Source organism: Hyaena hyaena, unplaced genomic scaffold (assembly GCF_003009895.1).
Source record: "Hyaena hyaena isolate Hyena2069 unplaced genomic scaffold, ASM300989v1 scaffold_294, whole genome shotgun sequence".
NCBI lineage: Eukaryota > Metazoa > Chordata > Mammalia > Carnivora > Hyaenidae > Hyaena > Hyaena hyaena.
Genome location: NW_024080923.1, coordinates 705879 through 729449, shown reverse-complemented (window position 1 = coordinate 729449; position 23571 = coordinate 705879). Strand labels below are relative to the sequence as shown.

The following is a 23571-nucleotide window of genomic DNA, read 5'->3' as shown; positions in this document are numbered from 1 at the left end:
GTGACAAAGCTGTCCTTTTTTTTTTTTTAATTGGGAATAAACTTGGGAAGGGAAAAATAGGTGGAGTAGACGGAATAATAGGCCTCATAGAGATTTGCATGTTTCACCTTCCACGGCAAAAGGGATTTTGCAGATGTGACTGAAGAGTCTTGTAATGGAAAGATTGTCCTAGATCATCCAGGTGGGCCCAGTGTATTCACAGAGGTCTCAAAAGGGTAAGGGGGAGGGGGGGGCAGGAGAGTCAGAGGAGGGAGTGTGATCTTGGAACAGAAGTCGAGTGACAACTGACAGGAGCCCCGGCCAGGTGGTCTAAGCAGGTGGGAAAGTCCGGGGAAAACAACTGCAGAGCCGTCAGAAGGAATCCAGAGGTTCTGAGAACTTGACTTTGACTTAGACCAGATTTGTATTCCTGACCTCCAGATCTGCAAGATAATACATTTATGTTGCTTTAAGCCCCCAGATATGTGTTAATTTGCTGCAGCAGCTACGGAAATGAACACAGGATGTAATGGAGTTCACATGCGGTCTGCTGTACGAGTTACTGCTGAGGAGTTTTCAAGTGTCGCACCAAATTAAACTCCCTGGCGGCACTTCTGTGCTTCCACTCGGTCCCGTATCCTTGAATTTGTACTGTCCGTGTTTTTCCCTTTAACCAGTACAGTGGACAGTTAATCAAATCGCGTTGTGGTTTTAATTTTATTTCTTTAGTGATTAACGATACCGATATTCATTTTTTTCCAAATATTTATAGGCCTTGTAGATACTCTCTTTTACAAAGTTTCATTTCTGTAGAATTCTCTCTTACTGATTCACAAGGTTTTATGTACATATTCTGAATTATTTGTATTAGTTTCTTTTCTCCCCCTTTGGCAGTCTAGTTGCGCATATGTAGGCTAGTCGTGTCAGTTCATTCTAGGATTGAGTTGGATTCTGGTAGTTGCAGTTTTAATAATACTCCAACTGTCCCTGACTTTTCCTTTCTTGGGCTGGCTTCTCCCAGGCCTTGAATTGAGAGGTTAGAGGCTCTTTATCCCCTCAGCCCTGAAATGTCGAGTCTGATCTAGCCTTGCCACTTGCATGCTTCCAGACAAATCTCTAACCGTTCACCTCATTCAGAATCTGGTGAATGTCTTCCTGGGAAGGCAGACCTGCCTGTGTTTGTGGCAGGTTTGTTTCCTGTGGTGTGTTTCCACGGCGTAAAGGAGGTTTTACCCTACTCTTGGAAGTTGTAGACCTAGTTCCCCCAGCTCCCCTTGAAACTGCACCCTGCAGTAAATTTTCCACGGGCTCCTGGGGTTCAGCATCCTTCAATGTCAAAATTTTTACTCCAGTCCCATGGATCACTAAAAGCTCTGCTAGTTTGTTCTCCAGCAGAGGTTCTCTGCTTGGGCCGGGCTTGAGTTTATTGAAACGTTAATAGCTTCTTCAGTTAGCACAGTGGGAGCCCAGGCCTGCCTCCACTCTTCTTTCCCCTTTTCTCCCTGGGTACTTCCCCAATATGACATGACCTTTCTGGTCCCTTCTTAGCTCTTCACTCATTTCTTTTCCTTTCTAGTAGTTCATCTCTGTACTGGAGTTTTAATTTGTGAAGGAATCACCCTCTTTCTTCTCAGTGTTTACAAATACCCGAAACACGTCTCTATCCTTCCCTTCACCTGGATAACTCACATTCATCTTCCCAGTCTCCGTTTAGAAATGAAGTGTTCCTCAGAAATGCTGATGCATAGGCGCACGTGTACCCCAATGTTTACAGCAGCACTCTCAACAATAGCTAAAACATGGAAAGAGCCTAAGTGTCCATCCACGGACGGATGGATCAAGAAGAGGCGGTTTATCTATACGATGGAATACTCCATGGCAATGAGAAAGAATGAAATCTGGCCTGTGTAGCAGCGTGGATGGACCTTGAGGGTGTTATGCTGAGCGAAATAAGTCAGGCAGAGAAGGACAGATACCCTATGTTTGCACGTATAGGAGGATTAGGAGGAACTTAACGGAGGACCATGGGGGAGAAGAAGGGGGGAAATGGTGGGGGAGAGGGAGAGAGGCAAACCATGAGAGACTCTTGAATACTGAGAACAAACTGAGGGCAGATGGGGGGGTGGGGGGAGATGGGCATGGAGGAGGGCACTTGTGGGGATGAGCACTGGGTGTTCTATGGAAACCAACTTGACAAAAAACTATTTGAAAATAAAAAAAAAAAATTTAAAAAGGGAAAAAAAAGAAATGAAGTGTTCCTTGATGTCTCCTTCCCCATATACTTGCTCAGATATGGGTATGACACCCTCCGTCTGCTCCTGTAAAGTACTTTTCTGTCCCCAATTTTAGTGCTTATCCCACTGTATTATAATGGCTTACCTCCTTGCTTGTCAGTATCTTCCACCAGGCTCTAGAAAAAGCTTATCTGTGTACCTCTGTTCCATATTAAATTCCTGTCACAGAGCACAGTGCTTATTACATAATTGACATTCTGTTGAAATGGATACCTAAAGTGTTAATATTTAAATGCGTTAAGAAATAGGAAATCTGAAGACAAAAAGTAAAAATAAGAAAACAGTAAGCGCTTAAAAGGTAAATGAGATCCAAATATGAAGTACCTTTAGAAAACAAACAACCGTATGTGTGTATGAGAAACGGGGACATGAGAGGGTGGTTTAAAACTGTTGGGATGATTATTGTAGAATATCAAATTAACTTTTACTTTTTTTCCTTATATTTTATGTATTTGGTCCTTTGCAATGAGCCTGTCAGTTATAAAATATGAAGCGGTTTTCATTGAGGTAAAACAAAACAAACATGAGACTAAGATATTTAGTTAAATCCTCCATGAGGATTTGTTGAATGGATAAATGTGACCCACTAGTTACAGAAATGGCTCAAGAGCTCAGAGTTGAAGAGTAAAGTAAAATAAAAAGAGTTCAGAGAAAAAAAAATCCCCAGTTTATTCACATATCAGGGTAAATTCCAAATGGATCAAAGAACCAAATATAGGGCTTGGGAGGCAAGATGGCGGAGAAGTCGGCAGCTCCGTACCTGCACTCGCGCCCGTGCCGCACCCGGAAAAGATCTGAAGCCATCGGAAACCTTACGAAACCCGAGAGATTGGGAGAAAAAGGACGCAGAACACCCCCCTCCACCCCCGAGAAAGCCGCCTAATGTGAGTGCGAACTGGGGAAGATGAAGCCGGGCCAGGATCGGAGACTCCAGGGTGGGAGGCGATCCCCCTCTGCGGGGAGTGTGGGGAAAAAGAGAGAGCCCGAGACAGAGAAACCTCCGCTCGGGGCATAGAAAGACCGTGCGCGCCAAATACCTGCGCGCCAGGCCCCCGCGCTCCACCTTGCCCCGGAGGGCTGCGCTCGCGGGCCGCTGCTTTGCGCGGGCTCCTGGCTGGTGGGGAATCCCAGAAGAATTGACAGCTAATGAACTGCTCAAAACAGATATAAGCAGCATAAATGAACAAGATTTTAGAATAATAATCATAAAATTAATAGTTGGGCTTGAAAAAAACATAGGGGACATCAAAGAAACTATGGCTACAGACAAAATGGAGAATATAAATAGGCATGAAGAATTTAAAAAAGCAATAAATGAGATACATAATAAATTAGAGGCCTCCATTGCATGGATTGAAGAGGCAGAAAGGAGAATAAGTGATTTAGAAGACACCATTATAGAAAAACAAGAAGCTGACAAAAAAAGAGACAAACTGATCCAGGAACATGAAAGAAGAGTTCAAGAGCTCAGCGACACGGTCAAACGCAACAATATCCGTATCATAGGAATCCCAGAAGAGGAAGAGAGAGGGAAAGGTGCTGAAGGAGTCCTGGAACAAATTATAGCAGAGAACTTCCCTGACCTGGGAAAAGAAGTAAACGTTGAAATACAAGGGGCTCAGAGGACCCCCCCTCAGACGTAACTTGAATCGATCTTCCGCACGGCATATCATAGTAAAAATGGCAAAATATAAGGACAAAGAGAAAATCTTGAAAGCAGCTAGGGAGAAAAGGGCCCTAACATACAAAGGGAAACCTATCAGGGTGGTGACAGACCTATCTACTGAAACGTGGCAGGCCAGAAAGGAATGGCAGGAGATCTTCAATGTGATGAACAGAAAAAATATGCAGCCAAGAATCCTCTACCCAACAAGCCTGTCATTCAAAATGGAAGGAGAGATAAAAACCTTTCCAAATAAACAGAAATTGAAAGAATTTGTCACCACTAAGCCAGCCCTACAAGAAATCCTGAGGGGGACGCTCTGAAGGAAAGATTGCAAGAAACAAAGATACCAGAGACACCACCACAAGCATGAACCCCACAAAGGACACAAAGACTCTAAACCCACATATCTCAATAATAACCCTGAATGTAAATGGGCTGAATGCTCCAATCAAAAGACCTAGGGTAGCAGAATGGATAAAAAAACAAAATCCATCTATATGCTGTCTACAAGAAACTAATTTTAGACTGGAAGATACCTTCAGATTAAAAGTAAGGGGATGGAGAAATATGTATCATGCTACAGGAAATCAAAAGAAAGCCGGAGTAGCTATACTTATATCAGACAAACTGGACTTTAAATTAAAGACAATAACAAGAGATGAAGAAGGGCACTACATAATAATTACAGGGTCCCTCAGAATGGCTAGAATCAAAAAGGCAAGAAATAGCAAGTGATTAGGATGTGGAGAAAAAGGAACCTTCATAACACTGTTGGTGGGAGTGTAAATTGGTGTAGCCACTGTGGAAAATTTTATGGAGGTTCCTCAAAAAAATTAAAGATTGAACTGTCCTATGATCTGGCAATTCTATTTCTTGGTATTTACCTAGGGTTTTTAAAGATATCTTTATTTACTGATCTCTAATCTAGAGCATACTTTGTATAACTTAAAATTTTTCACATTTATTCAGACTGTTTAATGGCATCAGATATTGCTGATCTTGGTAAATGACTAATGTGTACTTGATAATGTGTGCTTTGCTCTTTTGGATGAAGTATTCTATAAATGTCAATTAAGTAACTTTGGGTGTTTGGGTTTTCTGTATGCTTACTGATTTTCTAAGTACTTGTTTTTTTCAATTATTGAGAGAGAAGAAATTGAAATCTTCAGTTACAATTTTTGATTTATTTTCTTACAGATTAGGTTTCAAAATATATGCTTCATGTATCAAATGCAGTGAATAGTTTAGGAGGAAAATTATTTTTCAAGTAATTTTTACTAGCATTATTTAAAATTACTGGTTAAGTAATTTTACTAGCCTTATTTTGAAAAGCTTCATTAGAATATATCTTTGGTTTGTCGTTTGGTATGGGCTCTTTGTAGCATTACCATATACAAAAGAAAATTTATTTGCTACATTTTATTGTTTATCTTATCCATGTTCTTGTTTTGCTTGGCAGCGTCTATGTTTTTGAAACAGGCATTTGAAGGAGAATACCCTAAATTATTACGTCTTTATAATGACTTATGGAAGCGTCTTCAACAATACGGCCAAAATATTCAAGGAAAGTTTAATGCAAGGGGAACCACAGACATCTCTGCTGACCCACAGCACATGGGAGATGAGGCACAAGACCTCTTCACAGCCAAAAAGCCAAATTATGAGTATGCTTATTTAATCAAACCTGTTTGTTGTCATGATAAGGATTTTGTTTTCTATTTTTGTTATGAACTAGAAATTGAGAATGTGCTAATCTTCTAAATATTTGTAATGATTGTGATTTATTAGTATATGTTAGAAGACTTTGCAACACTTCAATGAGAAGTCAGGCTTCATCCGTAGTTGAGCAACCTGGTTCCTAACTGGAATGATGTGTAGCATCTGGTAGGGTGAGTACAAGCTAGGAGACGAGCAGATGTGGTCACTGTCTTGTAAATGATAATATACCTCTGATTGCATCAGATAGTGTCGTTATTGATGGATCACTGGCATCAACATGATGTAAAAGGAACTGGTATGTGCAGGAAGGAAGTAAATCTCATGCCGAGATAGCTTCTCAGTCTGGTAGGAAAAAACTGAGTATAGTCACAATTAGACCTCAAATCTCTTAGCTCATCTTAAAGTACGGTATATGTAGCCATGTTTTGGCACCACTTTGGAAAACAGTATACCATCTCAGTAAGTTTAAACCAGCCAACTTTTCTCCTAAATTGAATAAGAATATTATTTTCAGATTTGTATTTGAAGAGCAAACTGGCTTGTACATTTTCTTCAAATACTAGAATCATTTATTGTGACAAGGCTGTCTCAGGTAACAGCAAATTCTTACCACCTACCTTGTAAAAAAAAAAAAAAAGTTGGGTAGATTTAAATGTTTATCTTTCAGGTTTTATTTTTCTAAATATTTGAGTTGTATCCACTGTAATAAGAAGTTCTGACTGGGGAAATACAGGACATAGAAGTTTTCATCAGCAAAACAAAGGCAGGGCAGTAGGCTTGCAGCATAGAATGAGACTGTTCTTTTCAGTGACTCGTTCATGCTACGCATGGGGATTAGACAAAAACTAATGGAAGAGGAAACGAGAACTGAACTCGTATCTGGTGATTTACAAACATAAAAGAAGATTTTTTTTTTAAGTTTAGAAAATAGACTATATAGTATCATTCTACTTTGAGGTTAGTTTTATTTTTAAGTGTGTATTCTTGTACCAAAAAAGATCTGAAAGCATACACAGCAAATGGTGATAGTGGTTTATCTCCAGGAGGTAGAATTTTTGTTTTGTATTTTGTGCTTTTATTTAAAATTAAAAAGGGATGGAAGGAAGGCTGTAAATTCAAAGGAGAGGGGAAAAAATCAGAGAGGAAAAACTTTCTGTGTTTTGATTAATGGGGTAGCACTGTCCTCCTTTGAAGGTCGAATTCAATAAAGTAGTTGGTGCGAGGGAGGAGGTATGATCCAGATACTAAAAAGCCAAAAAATCATGAGGGTAATAAGGAAACAGATACATCAGGTTATAAATATTCTTTTGAGAAGTAAAGTAGAGAAGAAAACATAAATTTGACCATGTTAACTGAGCTAAAGGAAAGTTCTTTTGTTTTGAATACTGATAGAGGGAGTGTTGACAGTGTTTATAAATAGAAGCAGCCAGTGGAGAGGGAAAGAGATAGGAGATGCAAGAAAGGAGAGAGGTAATGAATATGGCCGTGGCCTAAAAAATCAGAGTAAAGACACAAATAGCCAGGTTAGCATTTTTTATCATTCACTATTCATGCTGAACTTTTGGTAGTGGTAGTTTGCTATGAAGGAAATAGAATAAGATAGTGTGATAAAGTGCCATATATAGGGTGATCAGGGAAGACCTCTAGGAGTAGGTGACATTTGTCCTGAGGTCTACATAATGTGCAGAAGTTAGCCATGGAATTTGGAGTAAGATTTTTGCAGGCAGAGAGAACAGCAAATTTAGAGTCCTTGAGAAAATCAAGGTGGAGAGATTGAGGAGTAGAAAGCTAGAACACAGTGATAAAGAAGGAGAGGGGTATAAAATTGGGTCAGAGAGGAAGGGAAATGTAAGATCATGTAGGACTTTATAAGCCATGGTATGGAGTTTGGAGTTGATTCAAATACAGTGGAAGTCATTGCTTTAAAAGAAGAATAAGTAATAAACTGATAAACATTTTTAAATTACCACTCTAGCTTCTATCTGGCTTCTAGCTTGGAGGGGAGGTGTTACCACAAAGAAGGAGAAGTGGAAAATGGAAGCTATTTTGTTTGACCAGACAAGGGATGATAATGGCTTGGATTAGGATGAGAGGATGTGATGGTGAGAATTGGTTAGATTGATTCAAGATATTCAAGGGTAGGCCAATAAACTTGCCGGTAGATTAGATTTGAGATGAAAAGAAGAATCAAGGATACGTTGATAAGTAAGTCCAAAGTGTTAAAGTTGTTAGGAGTTGTTAGAAAGGTAGTTGAGTGTGAATCATATTTGGGAGTCATCATTTTGTAGATTATTAAGATCATGGGATTGGAGGAGATTCCATAGGAAAAGAATGTATATAAAGAGAAAAGAGAACCCTGGCCCAAGAGAAGCTCTCCACAATTGGGCAGAAGAGTGGCAACCTGCAAAGGAGACTAAGAGAAAAATGGTGAGAGGAGAGGAACCCCAAAGAATGAGTTCAGTTAAGCTGGAGGACTCATTCACTGTGTCACATGCTATTGGAAAGTTGACCTCTTGATACAGCAAAGTAAGGCCATTCCAGATATGGAATGGTGGAATCAGAAGTATTGTTAGAATTGGTGAAAGACAAGATGGGAGAAGACTGACTTCTGGGGTGACAGCACTGTCCACTCCACTGACCTACTCCCGTGAAACTGGTGAGAACTGTAAAAATTTTTTTTAATTCTCTGGAAGGGTCTTAAAGAAAAATCAGCTACTCAAGAAAACCTAAAGGGGCACCTGGGTGGCTTAGTTGGTTAAGGGCCCCACTCTTGATTTTGGCTCAGGTTACGGCCTCACAGTTGCGGGTTTGAGCCACATGTTGGGTTCTGTGCTCAGTGCAGAGCCTGCTTAAGATTTTCTCTCTCTCTCCCTCTCTCTCTGCCCCTCCTCCACCCCCAGAAATGCTGTGAACATTCAGTAAGAATTCTGTAAGAGCACGTGATGTGTGAGACAAGCCTGTTTACTCCCTCAGCCTCCCTCCTCCCTGCAAGACGTGGACTGCTCTCTCGACTGCAGCAGGCAAGAGCAAAGGGCTCCGTCTCCTCCCAGCCCCCAACAGGAGAGCTTTACTCCTGGGACGAGTAGAACCTCAGCGTGTCCCATTCTGCCCTCAGCTCTCTGCAGCTGCGGCCAAGTCTCAATCAAGCGAGATCAGTAGTAGGTGGGCGCTTCCCTGTAGCGCTCCGCCCTCACTGAAGGGGTGGAGTGTCTGTCTTGATGGACTCCCTGAAAATACTGTGGCCCCAATAAATCTTCCCCTGGCTTTTAAAATAGTGATTCCATGCCAGGAAAGGCAAAGTGAGAGGACGTCAGGCTGCTGCCCACCGACCCCTAACCCCCGCCAAGTTCCTAGAAATGAGGTGTCACTTAGAAGCTCACCATTTTCTCCACCTCTAGCTCCAGAGCTCTGGCACAGATATTCTCCTGCGGGAAGAAACAAGGCAGCTACAAAGCTAACTTCCAATCTCCTTCTAAAGTAACTGACATCTTTTGCAACTTGAGGACATTCTCAAAAGCAGTGGAGGTTGTGGTGAGGGGCAGTGGGGCGGATGTTCGTGGGTCTGATGAAGATGCAGAGTGTATGGTATCCCAACTGGCTCGTAAGACAGATCCGTGCGTTAGGAAAAGTAGGAGGAGCTTTGGGAGGTCAGAATCTCAAACATAACCTCAGAAATTAATCTACCAAAGGAGCTGCAATTAGATGGGATTCGTTTGGAAAGGAGGTTTTGGTCCACAGCATTGTTAAAAGAAACAGTAGAGCAATCTGTGGCAGCTGAGTGTGGTCGGGGAAAGAGGGGAAACAGAACCCGGTCAAGACCACGCTTACCCCTGGGTGACTGTGTGCGTGCTCAAAGCTCTGCCCCGCTGAGGTGCAACATCAAAGGTTTCGCACTGTAGGGGAGAAAGAGACTTCACTGAAGTAATCCAGCCAGTCACTAAACATGCAAATAACAATAACAAGCGCCAGAGGTGTGAAGATCTAGTACCCAGACTTTCAATAATATATTACCAGAAATGTGCAGTTTCTAACAAAGGTTACGAGGCATACAAAGAAACATAACAGTGTGACCCAGAGACTGGCTGTGAGGGTGACCAAACATCAGATTTAATGCAGTAAGACTTCACATTAGCCATTAGACAGTTGTTCACAGAACTAAAGGAAAACATGATTAAGTAAAGGACTATATGATGGCAGTGTCACCATAGAGAATATCCATTAAAAGATGAAAATTATAAAAAAGAATCAAATGGAGGTGCTGGAGTTGAATAGTTCAGTAATTGAAATTTAAAAAATTGTGGAGGGACTCAACAATAGATTTGGGTTGGCATTAAAAAGAACTAGCCAAGGGGTGACTGGGTGGCTCAGCCAGGTGAGCATCTGACTCTTGATTTCAGCTCAGGTCATGATCTCACGCTCATGAGATCAAGCCCCATGTGGGGTTCTACACTGCTTGGTATTCTCTCTCTCCCTTTCTCTCTCTGCCTTTCCCCTTGTCTGAATAAATGAATGAGTGAGTGAGTGAATAAGTAAGTAAATTAAAAAATTATACAAATTGGAAACTAGATTTATGTAGACCTAAGAACATAGGGAAAAATGAATAGATCCTCATAGAAATGTGTAACACCATTAAACACACCAATATATATGCAGTAGGACCACAATATGAGGCTAAAGAGAAAGGAGAAGAAAAAATAATCCAAGAACTAATGGCTGAAAACTTCCCAAATTTGTTGAAAAACAACATACTTACCCAGGAAGCTCAAAAAGTTAATCCAAGTAGGATTAACTCATACAGACCACAAACAGACACATCATAGTAAAAGTGTTGAAAGTTAAGGAAAAAATCTTGATAGCAGGCAAAGAAAGGCTACTTGTCATTTATAAGGAAGCCCCAAAAGATTTACAGCTGACTTCTCAGTAGAAACAAAGGAGGCCAGAAGGTAGTGAGCTCAAAGTGTTCAAAGGAAGAAACTGAACCAAGAATCCTATATCCAGTAAAGCTGTTGTTCATAAAGAAGAGAAGACTTACCTAGACAAACAAAAACTGAGAGAATTTGTTCCTAACAGACCTAACTTACAAGAAGTACTAAAGGAAGTTCTTCAGGCTCAACACCAGGTCACCTCTTGATAATTTAAGTACACACAAATGAAGAGCACTAGTAATGACAGTTATAAAATTTTAAAAGACATATAAGTGCATATTTTTTCATTTCTTAAGTGATTTAAAAATGCAGTTGTATAGAATACATATAGCATGTGTTGTTGGGCTTATAACATACAGAAATATAATGCATGTGGACACATTTGCCAGTAAGAGCACAAAGGAGTAGAGCTGTATGTACTATGGAAACGATGACAGATGGTAGAGTGATAATTATAACAACTTGTTGGATTTGTAACTTTAATACACGTAATATGTATAGCAGTAATACCGCAAAGATAAATACTCAGGAAGAAATTTAACAAAAGAAGTGTAAAACTTACACTCTGAGAACTATGTAACATTGCCGAAAGAAATTAAAGATCTGAAGAAGTGAGAAACATTTCATGTTCACGAATCACAAGACCTAACATAACTGAGGTAGCAGTACTTCCCAAATGGATCTACAGATTCACCTCAGTTGTCGTCAGAATCTAAGCTGGCTTCTTTGTAGAAAGTAACAAGCTGATTCTAAAGTTCAAATGAAATTGTAGGGTACCTAGAATAACCAAATCAATATTGAAAAAAAGAGTAAAGCAGGAGTCATGTTTCTCAAATGCAAAACTTACTACAGAGTAATGGTAATCAGGATGATATGCAGCTGGCACAAGGAGAGATATATTGACCCATGGAATAGCATTGAGAATCCAGAAAAAAATCCATGTATCCATGGTCAGCGGATTTTCAAAAAGCTTGTCAAGATATGTCAGTGGGAAAAGAATACTCTGATGCTTGGTGGTAAGACAGCTGAATGGCTTCATTCAAAAGGATGAAGCTGGAACCTTACCTCACATCATCTACAAACATTAACTCAAAATCGATCAAAAAATTAAATGTAAGGTCAAAAATATAAAACGGAAGAAAATGTAGAGGCAAGTGTTCATGACTTAGAGTCTGACAAAGAATTCTTAGCTATGACACCAAAAGCATGTGCAACAAAAGAGAAAATACATACATTGGACTATTTGTGCTTCAAAGGACACCATCAAGAGTGTGAGAAAACATGTGCAGCTCAAGTACCTGTCAGTGGACTTGCGTGTGGGTGTGTAAGTGTCAGTGGACTTGCATGTGGGGTGTGTAAGTGTCCGTGGACTTGCATGTGGGTGTGTAAGTGTCAGTGGACTTGCGTGTGGCGTGTGTGTCAGTGGACTTGCGTGTGGGGTGTGTGTCAGTGGACTTGCATGTGGGGTGTGTAAGTGTCAGTGGACTTGCGTGTGGGGTGTGTGTCAGTGGACTTGCGTGTGGGGTGTGTAAGTGTCAGTGGACTTGCATGTGGAGTATGTAAGAGATCTTTGAAATCAACAATAAAAGACAACTTACTCAGTTAAAAAATAGGCAAAGGATCTGAGTAGACATACTTCCTTTTTTTTTTTAATTTTTTTTTTAATGTTTTATTTATTTCTAGGAGAGAGAGAGAGAGAGAGCATGAGCAGGGGAGGGTCAGAGAGAGAGGGAGTCACAGACTGAAACAGGCTCCAGGCTCCGAGCTGGCTGTCAGCACAAAGCCCGACGCGGGGCTCGAACCCACGAACCGCGAGATCATGACCTAAGCGAAAGTCGGACGCTTAACCGACTAAGCCACCCAGGCGCCCCATGAGTAGACATACTTCCAAAGAACATAGACAAATGCCATGTTTCCAAAAGAAACATGTTCCAAAGAACATAGACAAACACCTGAAAAGGTGCTTAACATCAGGAAAATACAAATCAGAACCGCAGTGAGTTAGCACTTTACACCATCAAGATGCCTTTATCAAAAAGATAATGACAAGCGTTGGCAAGGATGTGGAAGATATAGAACCCTCATAGGTTGCTGGTGGAAATTTAAAATGGCACAGGGCTTTGGAAATCAGTCTGGTAGTTACTAAACACAGTTACCAGCAATTCTACTTCTAGATACACACCTGAGACAAATAAAAACATGTTTGGGAGAGGGTGGAATGAGGAGTCATTGCTTAATAGGTGTAGTTCTTGTATGGGATGATAAAAAGGCTGTGGAATGGGTGGTGGTAATGGTTGCACCATCAAGTAGCAGTGTCCTTAGTGCCACTGAACTGTACACTTACAAATGGCTAAATGGTAAATTTTGTTACATATATTTCATCACAAAATGAAACATTAAGCATTTAAAAACTTTTTAATATTAATTTATTTTTGAGAGAGACACGGAGACAGAGTGTGAGCTGGGGAGGGGCAGAGAGAGAGGGAGACACAGAATCTGAAGCAGGCTCTGAGCTATTAGCACAGAGCCCAATGCAGGGCTCAGACTCACGAACCATAGATCATGACCCAAGCCAAAGTCTGATGCTTAACCAAACGAGCCACCCAGGTACCCCTAAGCAGTTTTTTAAAATGGTCACACAGATTTGTGATAAATGTTTATAGCAGCGTTATTCGTCATAGTCAAAAGATAGAAACAGCCCAAGTGTCCATCAGCAGACAAGTGGATAAACAAACAGTGGCATATCCATACAATGAAATACTGTTCGGCCATAAAAAGGAATGAAATACTAATAGCTGCTACAACATGATGAAACTCAAAGACATTATGCTGAGTGAAAAAAGCCAGTCACAAAAACCATATCCTGTATGATCCAATTCATATGAAAGTCTAGGATAGCAAAATTAAGGAGATAAAAACTAGTGTTAGTAGTTGTTTAGGGTTGGGGATGAAGTAAGGAGATAAAGGGTTTATAGTTGAAGGGCATGAAGTTTCTTTTTGAGGTGATAAAAATGTTCTAAATTGAGTATGGTGATGGTTGCTCATATCTGTGGCTATACTAAAAACCATTGAACTGTACACTTCAAAAATGGCTGAATGTGAATTCTGTATGTGAATTATCTCTCAGTTTTTTAAAAGGCAGGAGTTTTTTGTTTTTTTTTTTAAAGAATGCGATAGAAGTAGATTCGGTTCTTCAAAGAAGTTTAGATATGGAAAAAGGAATAAAGCTACTTTTTTTGAGATAATAGGAAAATCACAGAGGATAGATAAAATTACAAAGGAAGAAAAAAGCTAGTGAGGTCCAAGGTGATGAAGGCTATTTCCAGTGGTTTGATCTTAGAGTAAAGTAGCAGCCAAGAGAGCCAGGGGCTGCTAATGCAGAATTTCAAGTTAATATCTTGTGCTTCAGTTCTCTTGAAATTAAGAGGTTTGCATAACTGCATAATAGATACGATTTAATTTTTCTCTGCAACATGTGGGTAGCATAGCAGCAGGTACAGAAATCATGTAAATAAGATATTCTTAGAGCTTTGGGAGGAAGGTGGAGTGGAAAACTCAAGATGCTAATGAGAGTACCCTGAAATGGTTGGCTGTGGATAGAGGCTAGACCTGGTGAGCTGAATGATGGAGGGGGAGAGTCAGGAAAGATTCCATAGCATTGATCACAGTAAGGTGTAAGAGCAAGTTCTTTTGAGTAAAATCTAGCCCCTTTATTGACATGCAAAGCCTGGCATAATGGTTTCCGTCTATTTTCTGTTTGACTTGATCTTGTACCACTCTCCTATCACGTAGGTGCTCGCTCCTCTGACTTTTTGACAAACAGAGCCAGGCATGGCCCCTCCTCAGGGCCTTTGCACTTCCTGTTTTCTTTGCATGGAAATCTCTGTCACTTTGCTCCCTCTTTTCCCGCAGACCTACTCAGCAAACCTTCCCTTGCCCATTCCTGTACAAAATAGGATGAAAAAAATGGGAAAGACGTCTAAACACATTGTTTCTGGCTTGCTTGCTTCATTTTCCTCTTAAAACTTATGACTCTCACATTCTATATTTAAATCATTTAAAAATTTGTATTTCTTTTTCTGAGTATCTTATTAGCAACTTTAAGCTTCTCATTAGTGCACTTTAAGAGGATAGGGAATTTTAATTGACTTTACTACTTTATTTCCCACGGCTGGGAAGTACCTGGCAGATTGGAGAGACTTCATAGTGTAGAGGCAAGGAGATGGGCAAAGTTGGGGTGTGAAAAGTTGTCTTCAAGCCAGAGATCAAGAAGTAGAGCAGTTCAAAATGATGAATATGAAAGCTCTATAGTAAAGCTGAAATGAAAGTAGGTGTCTCACACAAGCTAGGTGCCAGGAAGGTTAGCAGTTTCAACGTGGTAGTCACTAAGGATCTTCACTGCAATTCAGAGACCGGCAAGAGTGTTAGTACTTACGATTCATAACTGAAGTATCTGCAGAAGAGGAAAGAGGCTTCTTAAGGTCAGTAAGTGACAGGAGCAAACAGAGAGCACATTTAAGTAGACGGCGTGGACTTCAGTAGAGGACCGCCTCCTGCAGAAACAAACCCCAGCCCTCCCTGTTGCCGTTGTGCTCTATCTCCACCTATTATAGAAAAGACTATAGTTAGCATTCTACCTGCACATTTCCTCACTGCCTTGTAAAGTGCTTTTAATGTACACCTTCCCAGCACTTAACAAGGGCCTGGTACATAGTATTCTCAGTAAATATGTGCTGAGGGAAATACTTACTGAATGAGAAATGTTAAAAGATAAGTGTGGAATTACGATGTACGAGCCAAGAGCATTGTGACCTCTAGGGCTTCTTAGGTGATCAGAAAGGGTGGGAAAAGGAAAGCCAGGTTTCCTAAATTACATGTCAGAGGTTTTCAAGGTTAACATTTAGAATGAAGGGAGATTTGTTTAAAAAAAAAAAAAAAACAGACAGTGGCAGGACTGGTAAAAGGATTATAAAGAGGGGCCATGTAAGGAGATACAGAGTTAATTATAGGAATAAGGAAGCAGATGGAAATAATGACATTTGATAGTATTTGTCAAAAGAAAAATGTAAGACCCGATAGTTGGACTGCTAAATGAAAACACAAATTATTTGAGACATGGGAAGATTAAGAGGAAAGAAGAACGTTCTGGTTTGCGAAGAATATTATAAAACGAATTAGCTTAGAACTCCAATTGGGAGTATTTATGTGACTGTAGGACTTTGACAAACACTTCTTTTTCCTTTCATAGTTTATTGTCAAATTGGATTCCACATAACACCCAGTGCTCATCCCCACAAGTGCCCTCCTCCGTGCCCATCCCCCCCTTCCCTCTCTCCCCCACCAGCCCTCAGTTTGTTCTCAGTATTCAAGAGTCTGCTATGAACATTGGGGAATCAAGAGCAAAAATTAACTGTTCAGACCTCATTAAGATAAAAAGCTTCTGCACGGCAAGGGAAACAATTCATAAAACTAATAGGCAACTGACAGAATGGGAAAAGTTAGTTGCAAATGACACATCAGATAAAACACTTTTTATTTTGTCCTAGTTCTGTTAGTTTGGCATGAGAAGGGTGAGAAAAGCCTAGAGCCTGTGAACTTTCTTCTCAGGGAGCTTTCTGGGAAATCGCAGCTATGGTAGAAAGGGTCAGTGAGTGAAACAAGTTTCTACCTAGTTGGCTTTCTCATGAAGCTCTCAGACTCTCTTGGAACTGCTGATGCATAGGAGCACATGCACCGCAATGTTTTATAGAGCACTTTCAACAATAGCCAAATCATGAAAAGAGCCTAAGTGTCCATTAACTGACAAACAGATTAAGAGGGTGTGGTTTATCTATACGATGGAATACTACTTGGCAATAAGAAAGAATGCCATCTGGCCTGTGTAGCAACATGGATGGAACTGGAGGGCATTATGCTAAGTGAAATAAGCCAGTCAGAGAAAGACAGATACCGTATGTTTTCACTACTCATAGGTGGATCTTGAGAAGCTTAATAGAAGACCATGGGGGAGGAGAAGGGGAAAAATAGTTGGAGAGAGGTGGGGAGGCCAACCACAAGAGACTCTTAAATCTCTTTTAAGGTTATGGGGGTTGTGGAGAGGGAAAGTGGGTGATGGGCATTGAGGAGGGCACTTGTTGGGATGAGCACTGGGTGTTGTATGGAAACCAATTTGACAACTATATAAAAAAAGAATAAGATTTTATATTGTTCTCCTTTTAGTTTCAAATGACAGACTTACTACAGTAGCTACCAGTATAAATTATATTACATTTATATATAGGACTTACGTATAGATTAAAATGTTTAGTTCTTTTAAATGTTTAGTCGTGAAATGTATTTGTAAATATTTACATTTTTAAACAGACTTTCTTTTCTTTTTGTTCATAGAGAGTTAGATTTTATATAGAGGGTAGATTCTTAAGAAAGGTATTTATACTCCAATACAATAGCATTTAGTTTTATATAATCTGAATTCATTTTTAATACATTTTGTTCCCACAGCCCAGAAAAGGCTTTGAAAGACTCACTGCAACCCTATGAAGCTGCTTATTTATCAAAATCTTTATCTCGACTCTTTGATCCTATCAATTTGGTTTTCCCCCCGGGCGGCCGCAATCCTCCTTCTGCAGAGGAACTTGAAGGTATCATTAAAACTATAGCAAGGTACGGATTTCGGTGTGATGATATGCTGTGAATTTCCCGCCACATTTGTTAGTGATGTTTTAATTTACTTCAAATTATTCAAGTAATTAGTCCTGCAATTAAATCAAGGGGTTTGCAGTGAATCAGTGCACATACAGAAAGTACTTGAGATTCCAATTAATAAAACCCTTTAAATACAGTCTAAAAATAGCTTCATATAATTACTCTCTATCTTGTTAAGGATGCAAAGTAAACCTGATTTTTATGCCGTAGTAAATATCCAGTATTACACAGTAAAACAGCATAAAAACAGTTTTGCAAATGGAGAAGCTAGAGTATAGAGCTTCCTGGTTTTTTTTATCTTAAATCATAAAGTACTTCATGCACAAGATATTATAATCTTGATTAGCCTACTTGTGTTGGCTATTTTGAGCTTCCTAAGTGAATGTGACAGCTTTTAAAACTCTAAAAAAGCGAGGCACCCTAGTAGAGGTGCTACCTGAATGCTTGCACGTAATGTAATTGTGCTGGGGCCTTAGACATTTACAATTGCCCAGATTAATATGCAGTTAAGACCCCCTCAGTCCCTGTCATAGCCTACAGGCTGTCATAACAGGAAGTACATTTGTAGATGAACGTTTTTGAGAAATAAGGCAGTAGAGGACCAAAGTATAGAACCGACTCGATTGTTTAGACTACGGATTTGAAGATGGCGATTCTGAGGCATGTGAGAGTAAGACTGAGAAGCCACAGGTATAATGTCCATGAGCACATACCCAGCTGCAGGCACACCTTCCCTGTGCGGTGTCTAAATTGCCCTGTATCTTGATCTTAAATCTTTCCACAATTACCATGACTTTCCCAAAGTCCTAATTCTAGATTGTTTTTACTCTAATGTCTCTGTTAATCTGTTTGGTTTGGTAGTGACAACAGTAGTCTTGGATTCAACTTGATCTTTTTTTTTCAATTTGGTCTTTTGACCTATTTATGGAAATGTTAAAGAGGCATCTCTCCTGTTCCTCTGGGCAGCTTGGCAACGCTGTAATCAAATATAATGCGGAGCTTGAAGGAGCACCGTTATGCCCAGTGTTCAGTAGAATTGAAAAGTGAAGATTAATAAAGTTGTATCTCACTGTTTATGAAGGGACATTTTTATGCCACACGGTATGCACTAGTGTTGTTTCAGAGTCTTTCATGTTCTTCATAAAGAGAATCTGTTAGACCAGGATTTATTTGCTACTTCAGAGACAGTAATTACTTTTTTAATTACTTTTCCTGCTTTCTGCCTACATGTGGGTTTTTGTGCAGTTTTTAACCCCTAGTATTTTTTCCATGGTCTTTGTAAGTACTGTTTTTTTGCCAGTCATCTCAAACATCTCACTCCATTGTTAAAGTTGAAAATAAGTATGACAAAGAAATACTTCTTGAATCCAAATTTAAAATTCTCAAATTAGGGGGTACCTGGGTGGCTCAGTCAGTTGAGTGTGCGACTCTTAATTTTGGCTCAGTACCGATCCCAGGGTTGTGGGCTTGAGCCCTGATTTGAGCTCCGCACTGAACGTGGAGCCTGTTTGGGACTCCCTTTCTCTACCCTTCTGTCCCTGTCCCCAGCTCACGCTTTTTCGCTCTCTCGCTCTCTCTCTCAAATAAAAGCTAAATAAATAAAATTTCACATTCAGTCTTTGTTATGCTTTTGATATATTTAAAAAGCTACTCTACAAAGCAGCATGAATTGGCATAATTTCTACAGAAACTGAGCATCTTTATGTATCATGTGTGATTTATATTTTTAGTCTCTGTCCTTGCAGGGTCATCATTTCCATTCAAAAGCTGTCATTTCCCTGCAGATGTCTGTGATACGCAGTGTCTCTAATTGCACTTATCAGTATTAACAAGAGTGCTCCTTTAAAAATCTGTACACAATTTACTCTCTTAATCACAGCCTGAACCCACACATGACGTGCTTTTATTAATGAGAAACTGGTCATTAACCAAGCCATCTCAAAGCACTTTTTCTTAATACTGAATTCAGGAAGAAAAATGAAACAATGCAACTAATTCTTGGAAGCAGTCAGTGAAATCTATAAAAAGAATCACCACACTGCTTACTGGGTTTAAGTTTATATGTTATCCTTTACTTTGTTGATGAACTGTTGTTGCTAATAATTAAACTCTGTTTTTGTTTTCTCCAGTGAACTAAATGTAGCTGCTGTAGACGAAGACCTCACAATAGCGGTGTCTAAAAATGTGGCAAAGACCATCCAGCTATATGGTGTAAAATCGGAGCAGCTTGTAAGTGATACCCCTTCTGGAAACTTTAATGATTTTGTTTAAAATTGCTAATTATACTTGCCTAAGTATAAATACTCAATTGACTGAATATTAATTTACTGGTGTTTTTACTGTAGTGAAATTTTGAAACTTCATGATTAATTTGAACCAGAAAAAGGTTAGATCTATTAAAGTGATCCTTCTACCATTGTTATACTTTTATAATACAAGAAGGTTTTATAAGGCTTTTTTTTTTTTTTTTAACCTGTACTGGGGTGCCTGGGTGACTCAGTCAGTTAAGTGTCAGACTCTTGGTTTCAGCCCAGGTCATGATCTCACAGTTCGTGGCATCAAGCCCCACATTGGGCCTCTGTGCAGACAGCAGGGAGCCTGCTTGGGATTCATTCTCTCTCTCTCTCTCTCTCTCTCTCTCTCTCTCTCTCTTCCCCTCCCCCTCTCTCACTGTCTCTCTCTCTTTTTCTTAAACATTTTTATAAACACCTTTACCACCTTATGGTCTAATTATGTATGTATCTTTTTTAATATGATTATCTCAGATTGGTCAGAATTCCCCTCTGGTGTGACCACTCACCCAGATACTACTCTTGCAGTTCCCTATTGTGAAATTGACTTGAAGTTAAAAAAATAGAGGAAGTGAACTGCTTAAAGCTGTAAATAAAAAATGTTGATTTACTTTTGAAAGGTTTTAACCATTGAGCATGGAAATTTAACCCTAAAATAACTTTATTTGAAAGATTGTTGTATTTGTATTTGAAATAATTGCTAAATACATAAATCATGATCCTAATTCTGTGCATTTTAAAGTTAAGCGCACATATTTAACGAGCATATATGTATGCTAACTGAATCCAAAGAATAAGACTGTAGTATGTTTTCATCTGTGTTGATACATTATTTTTAAGGAATGTGCCAGAATCTCTACTGTCTTTACAAGAATGACCAACCATGTTTTCAGTTTAGCCTCTCTGACTGTTTCTAAATCAAACACCATAAAATGAGTAGTCTGGTTCTACCTGTTTATCCTTGTATTTCCACTTGGTTCTGGAATGATTTTTTGGGTACGTTGGTAACAAATTGAACTGAAGGAATTTGCATAAAATAATCATTGGTGGTAACAGTCATATTTCATAAGGCTTCTTATAGTTCCAATGGATGGCCAGACTTTGTTTGCATATTAACGTGCTATTTTCCGTTCAGTAGTTTTTATAGCCTTGACAAGCAATTTAGAAGCATCTTTTTAAAACTTTGTTTATTGAAAACTGGCCTTACAGGGACCATGGAAGCTCTTTGCAGGTAATTAGATGACTAATTTTTCTCAAACTTTTTAAATAGAAGCTTTATTATGATATTCATTGCTTTAAAAAAAAACATGGTTTGTTGCTATAAATGAAATTCAGCATTATATCCAATAGAGTTTATTATAATTACTGAAAAAGTAAGGGAAAAAAGCATTTGCTGGTCCCGCCTAAGGAGAAAATGATAAGGAAGAACCAGCATATGTACAGAAAATACTTTGCATTTCTGCTGCAGGAGGGGCCAGTGGTAATGTAACACACGACTGCAGTTAAGGCAAAAAGATAAAGGCTTTGACAAAATTAAACTATATCAATAAACATATGATCGTGATACTGTTGGTCAGATAGTCTGTGACCCTAATTACTCAGGCCTACCAAACCTACAATGCTAAAGGCTAACAAGAAAGTCATTTACAACTTTGATTTTAGTGCAGAAAGAAAGCCTAAGCATTAATAAGAGTACAAAAAGCATCAGATGCTTTAATTTTAAAAATATATTATTGATTAAGGACTTAGATAACATTTTGGTATATGTCTCTTATTTTTGGCTGGTAGTACTATTGCTGTTACTCCTTTATCTTTTTATTTATTTATTTTCTAGTTTTTTTTTTTTTCTTAAATAGCTTATTGTCAAGTTGGTGTCCGTATAACACCCAGGGCTCATCCCCACAAGTGCCCTCCTCCATGCCCATCACCCCCCTTACCCCCACACCCATCAGTCCTCAGTTTGTTCTCAGCATTCAAGGGTCTCTCATGGTTTGCCTCCCTCCCTCTCCCCCACCATTTCCCCCCTTCTTCTCCCCCACGGTCCTCCGTTAAGTTCCTCCTAATCCACCTATACGTGCAAACATATGGCATCTGTCCTTCTCTGCTTGACTTACTTCGCTCAGCACAACACCCTCAGGGTCCATCCATGTTGCTACACAGGCCAGATGTCATTCTTTCTCATTGCCATGGAGTATTCCATCGTATAGATGAACCACACCTTCTTGATCCATCCGTCCGTGGATGGACACTTAGGCTCTTTCCATGATTTGCCTATTGTTGAGAGTGCTGCTGTGAACACTGGGGTACATGTGCTCCTATGCATCAGCACTCCTGTGTCCCTTGGGTAAATTCCTAGCAGTGCTATTGCTGGGTCATAGGGGAGTTCTAGTGTTAATGTTTTGAGGAACCTCCACACTGTTTTCCAGAGGGGCTGCACCCGCTTACATGCCCGCCAACAGTGGAGGAGGGTGCCCGTGTCTCCACATCCTCGCCAGCATCTAGAGTTCTCTGATTTGCTCATTTTAGCCACTCTGACCGGCGTGAGGTGGTATCTCAGTGTGGTTTTGTTTTGTATTTCCCTGATGAGGAGGGACGCTGAGCATCGTTTCATGTGTCTGTTGGCCATCTGGATGTCCTCTTTGGAGAAGTGTCTGTTCACGTCTTCTGTCCATTTCTTCACTGGGTTGTTTGTTTTTTGGGTGTGGAGTTTGGTGAGTTCCGTATAGATTTTGTATACTAGTCCTTTATCTGATCTGTCATTTGCAGCTATCTTTTCCCATTCCGTCAGTTGTCTATTAGTTTTGTGGGTTGTTTCCTTTGCATTGCAGAAGCTTTTTATCTTGATGAGGTCCCAGTAGTTCATTTTTGCTCTTGATTCCCTTGCCTTTGGGGATGTGTGAAGTAAGAAGTTGCTGCGGTGGAGGTCAAGGAGGTTTTTTCCTGCTTTCTCCTCTAGGGTTTTGATGGTTTCCTGTCACATTGAGGTCCTTTATCCATTTTGAGTTTATTTTTGTGTATGGTGTGAGAAATTGATCTAGTTTCATTCTTCTGCACGTTGCTGTCCAGTTCTCCCCGCACCATCAGTTAAAGAGGCTGTCTTTTTTCCATTGGATACTCTTTCCCGCTTTGTCAAAGATTAGTTGGCCATACATTTGTGGGTCCAGTTCTGAGTTCTCTATTCTATTCCATTGTTCTATGTGTCTGTTTTTGTGCCGTCCTTTATCTTTTTAAATTTGATGTGTTTTATTCTTTGATCTTGGCATATTCCTATTTTAAAATTATTTCACTGAAAACATTTAGAAGAAAATATCCAGTATTAAGTCCTCAGCGGGAGAAAGACTTGAAACAGAATTTGAAGTAGAATATCTACTTTATCTGAAAATGGAAATGTTGACTTGAAATATGGCATGATATTTCTGTAAATGGAGGATTCTTTTTATAGATGAAAAATTTAAGGCCAAGGTTGAAAAGTGACAAATCAGATCCTTAATGGAATGTTCAAATAGTGAGATGAAGGAAAGCTAGAATTTTTGAGACAAACATATTTCCAAAAGGGAGACTTGAAAATACAGAAGCTGAAATATAGAATGAGCAGCTTTGCCGAATCCTAAATTTATTTCCCTAAAGGTCAGTTGTGCAAGTTTGTTGGCTATCAGAACACTTTAGTATACTGAACTACAGCTTGAATTCCTATCGAGAAAGGCTCATAAAAGGATTTTTCAAGTTGATTCTTAATGTGGACCATCTTTGTGGCTATCTCAGTCACTGTGTGTGTTTAGACGGTCTTCCACACACTTAACAAGTATGTTATTTCTTTTCAACCTCTTTATTTTAATATTCTAGGATAGACTATAGCATAATAAATTATATGTATATACTATGTAACTAGCACATATGTGTGTATAATAATCTGAACTTATTTTATCATTACACATATGCAATTTTTTCTAAGGTTTTCTGTTATTAATCACCAATGTTATATGTAATATAAA

At 39.5% G+C, this 23571-nt stretch overlaps 1 protein-coding gene across 5 annotated transcripts in view; it reads left to right on the top strand.

The window, feature by feature from the left end:
- COG5 (component of oligomeric golgi complex 5) overlaps positions 1 to 23571 on the top strand; it is a 302803-nt gene that overhangs the window by 219689 nt on the left and 59543 nt on the right. For all 5 annotated transcript variants that reach the window (XM_039247215.1, XM_039247213.1, XM_039247210.1 and 2 more), the window contains exons 12-14: positions 5399 to 5603; positions 17085 to 17246; positions 19418 to 19517. In XM_039247215.1, coding sequence (XP_039103146.1) covers positions 5399 to 5603; positions 17085 to 17246; positions 19418 to 19517 — 467 coding nt within the window. The remainder of the gene's footprint in view (positions 1 to 5398; positions 5604 to 17084; positions 17247 to 19417; positions 19518 to 23571) is intronic.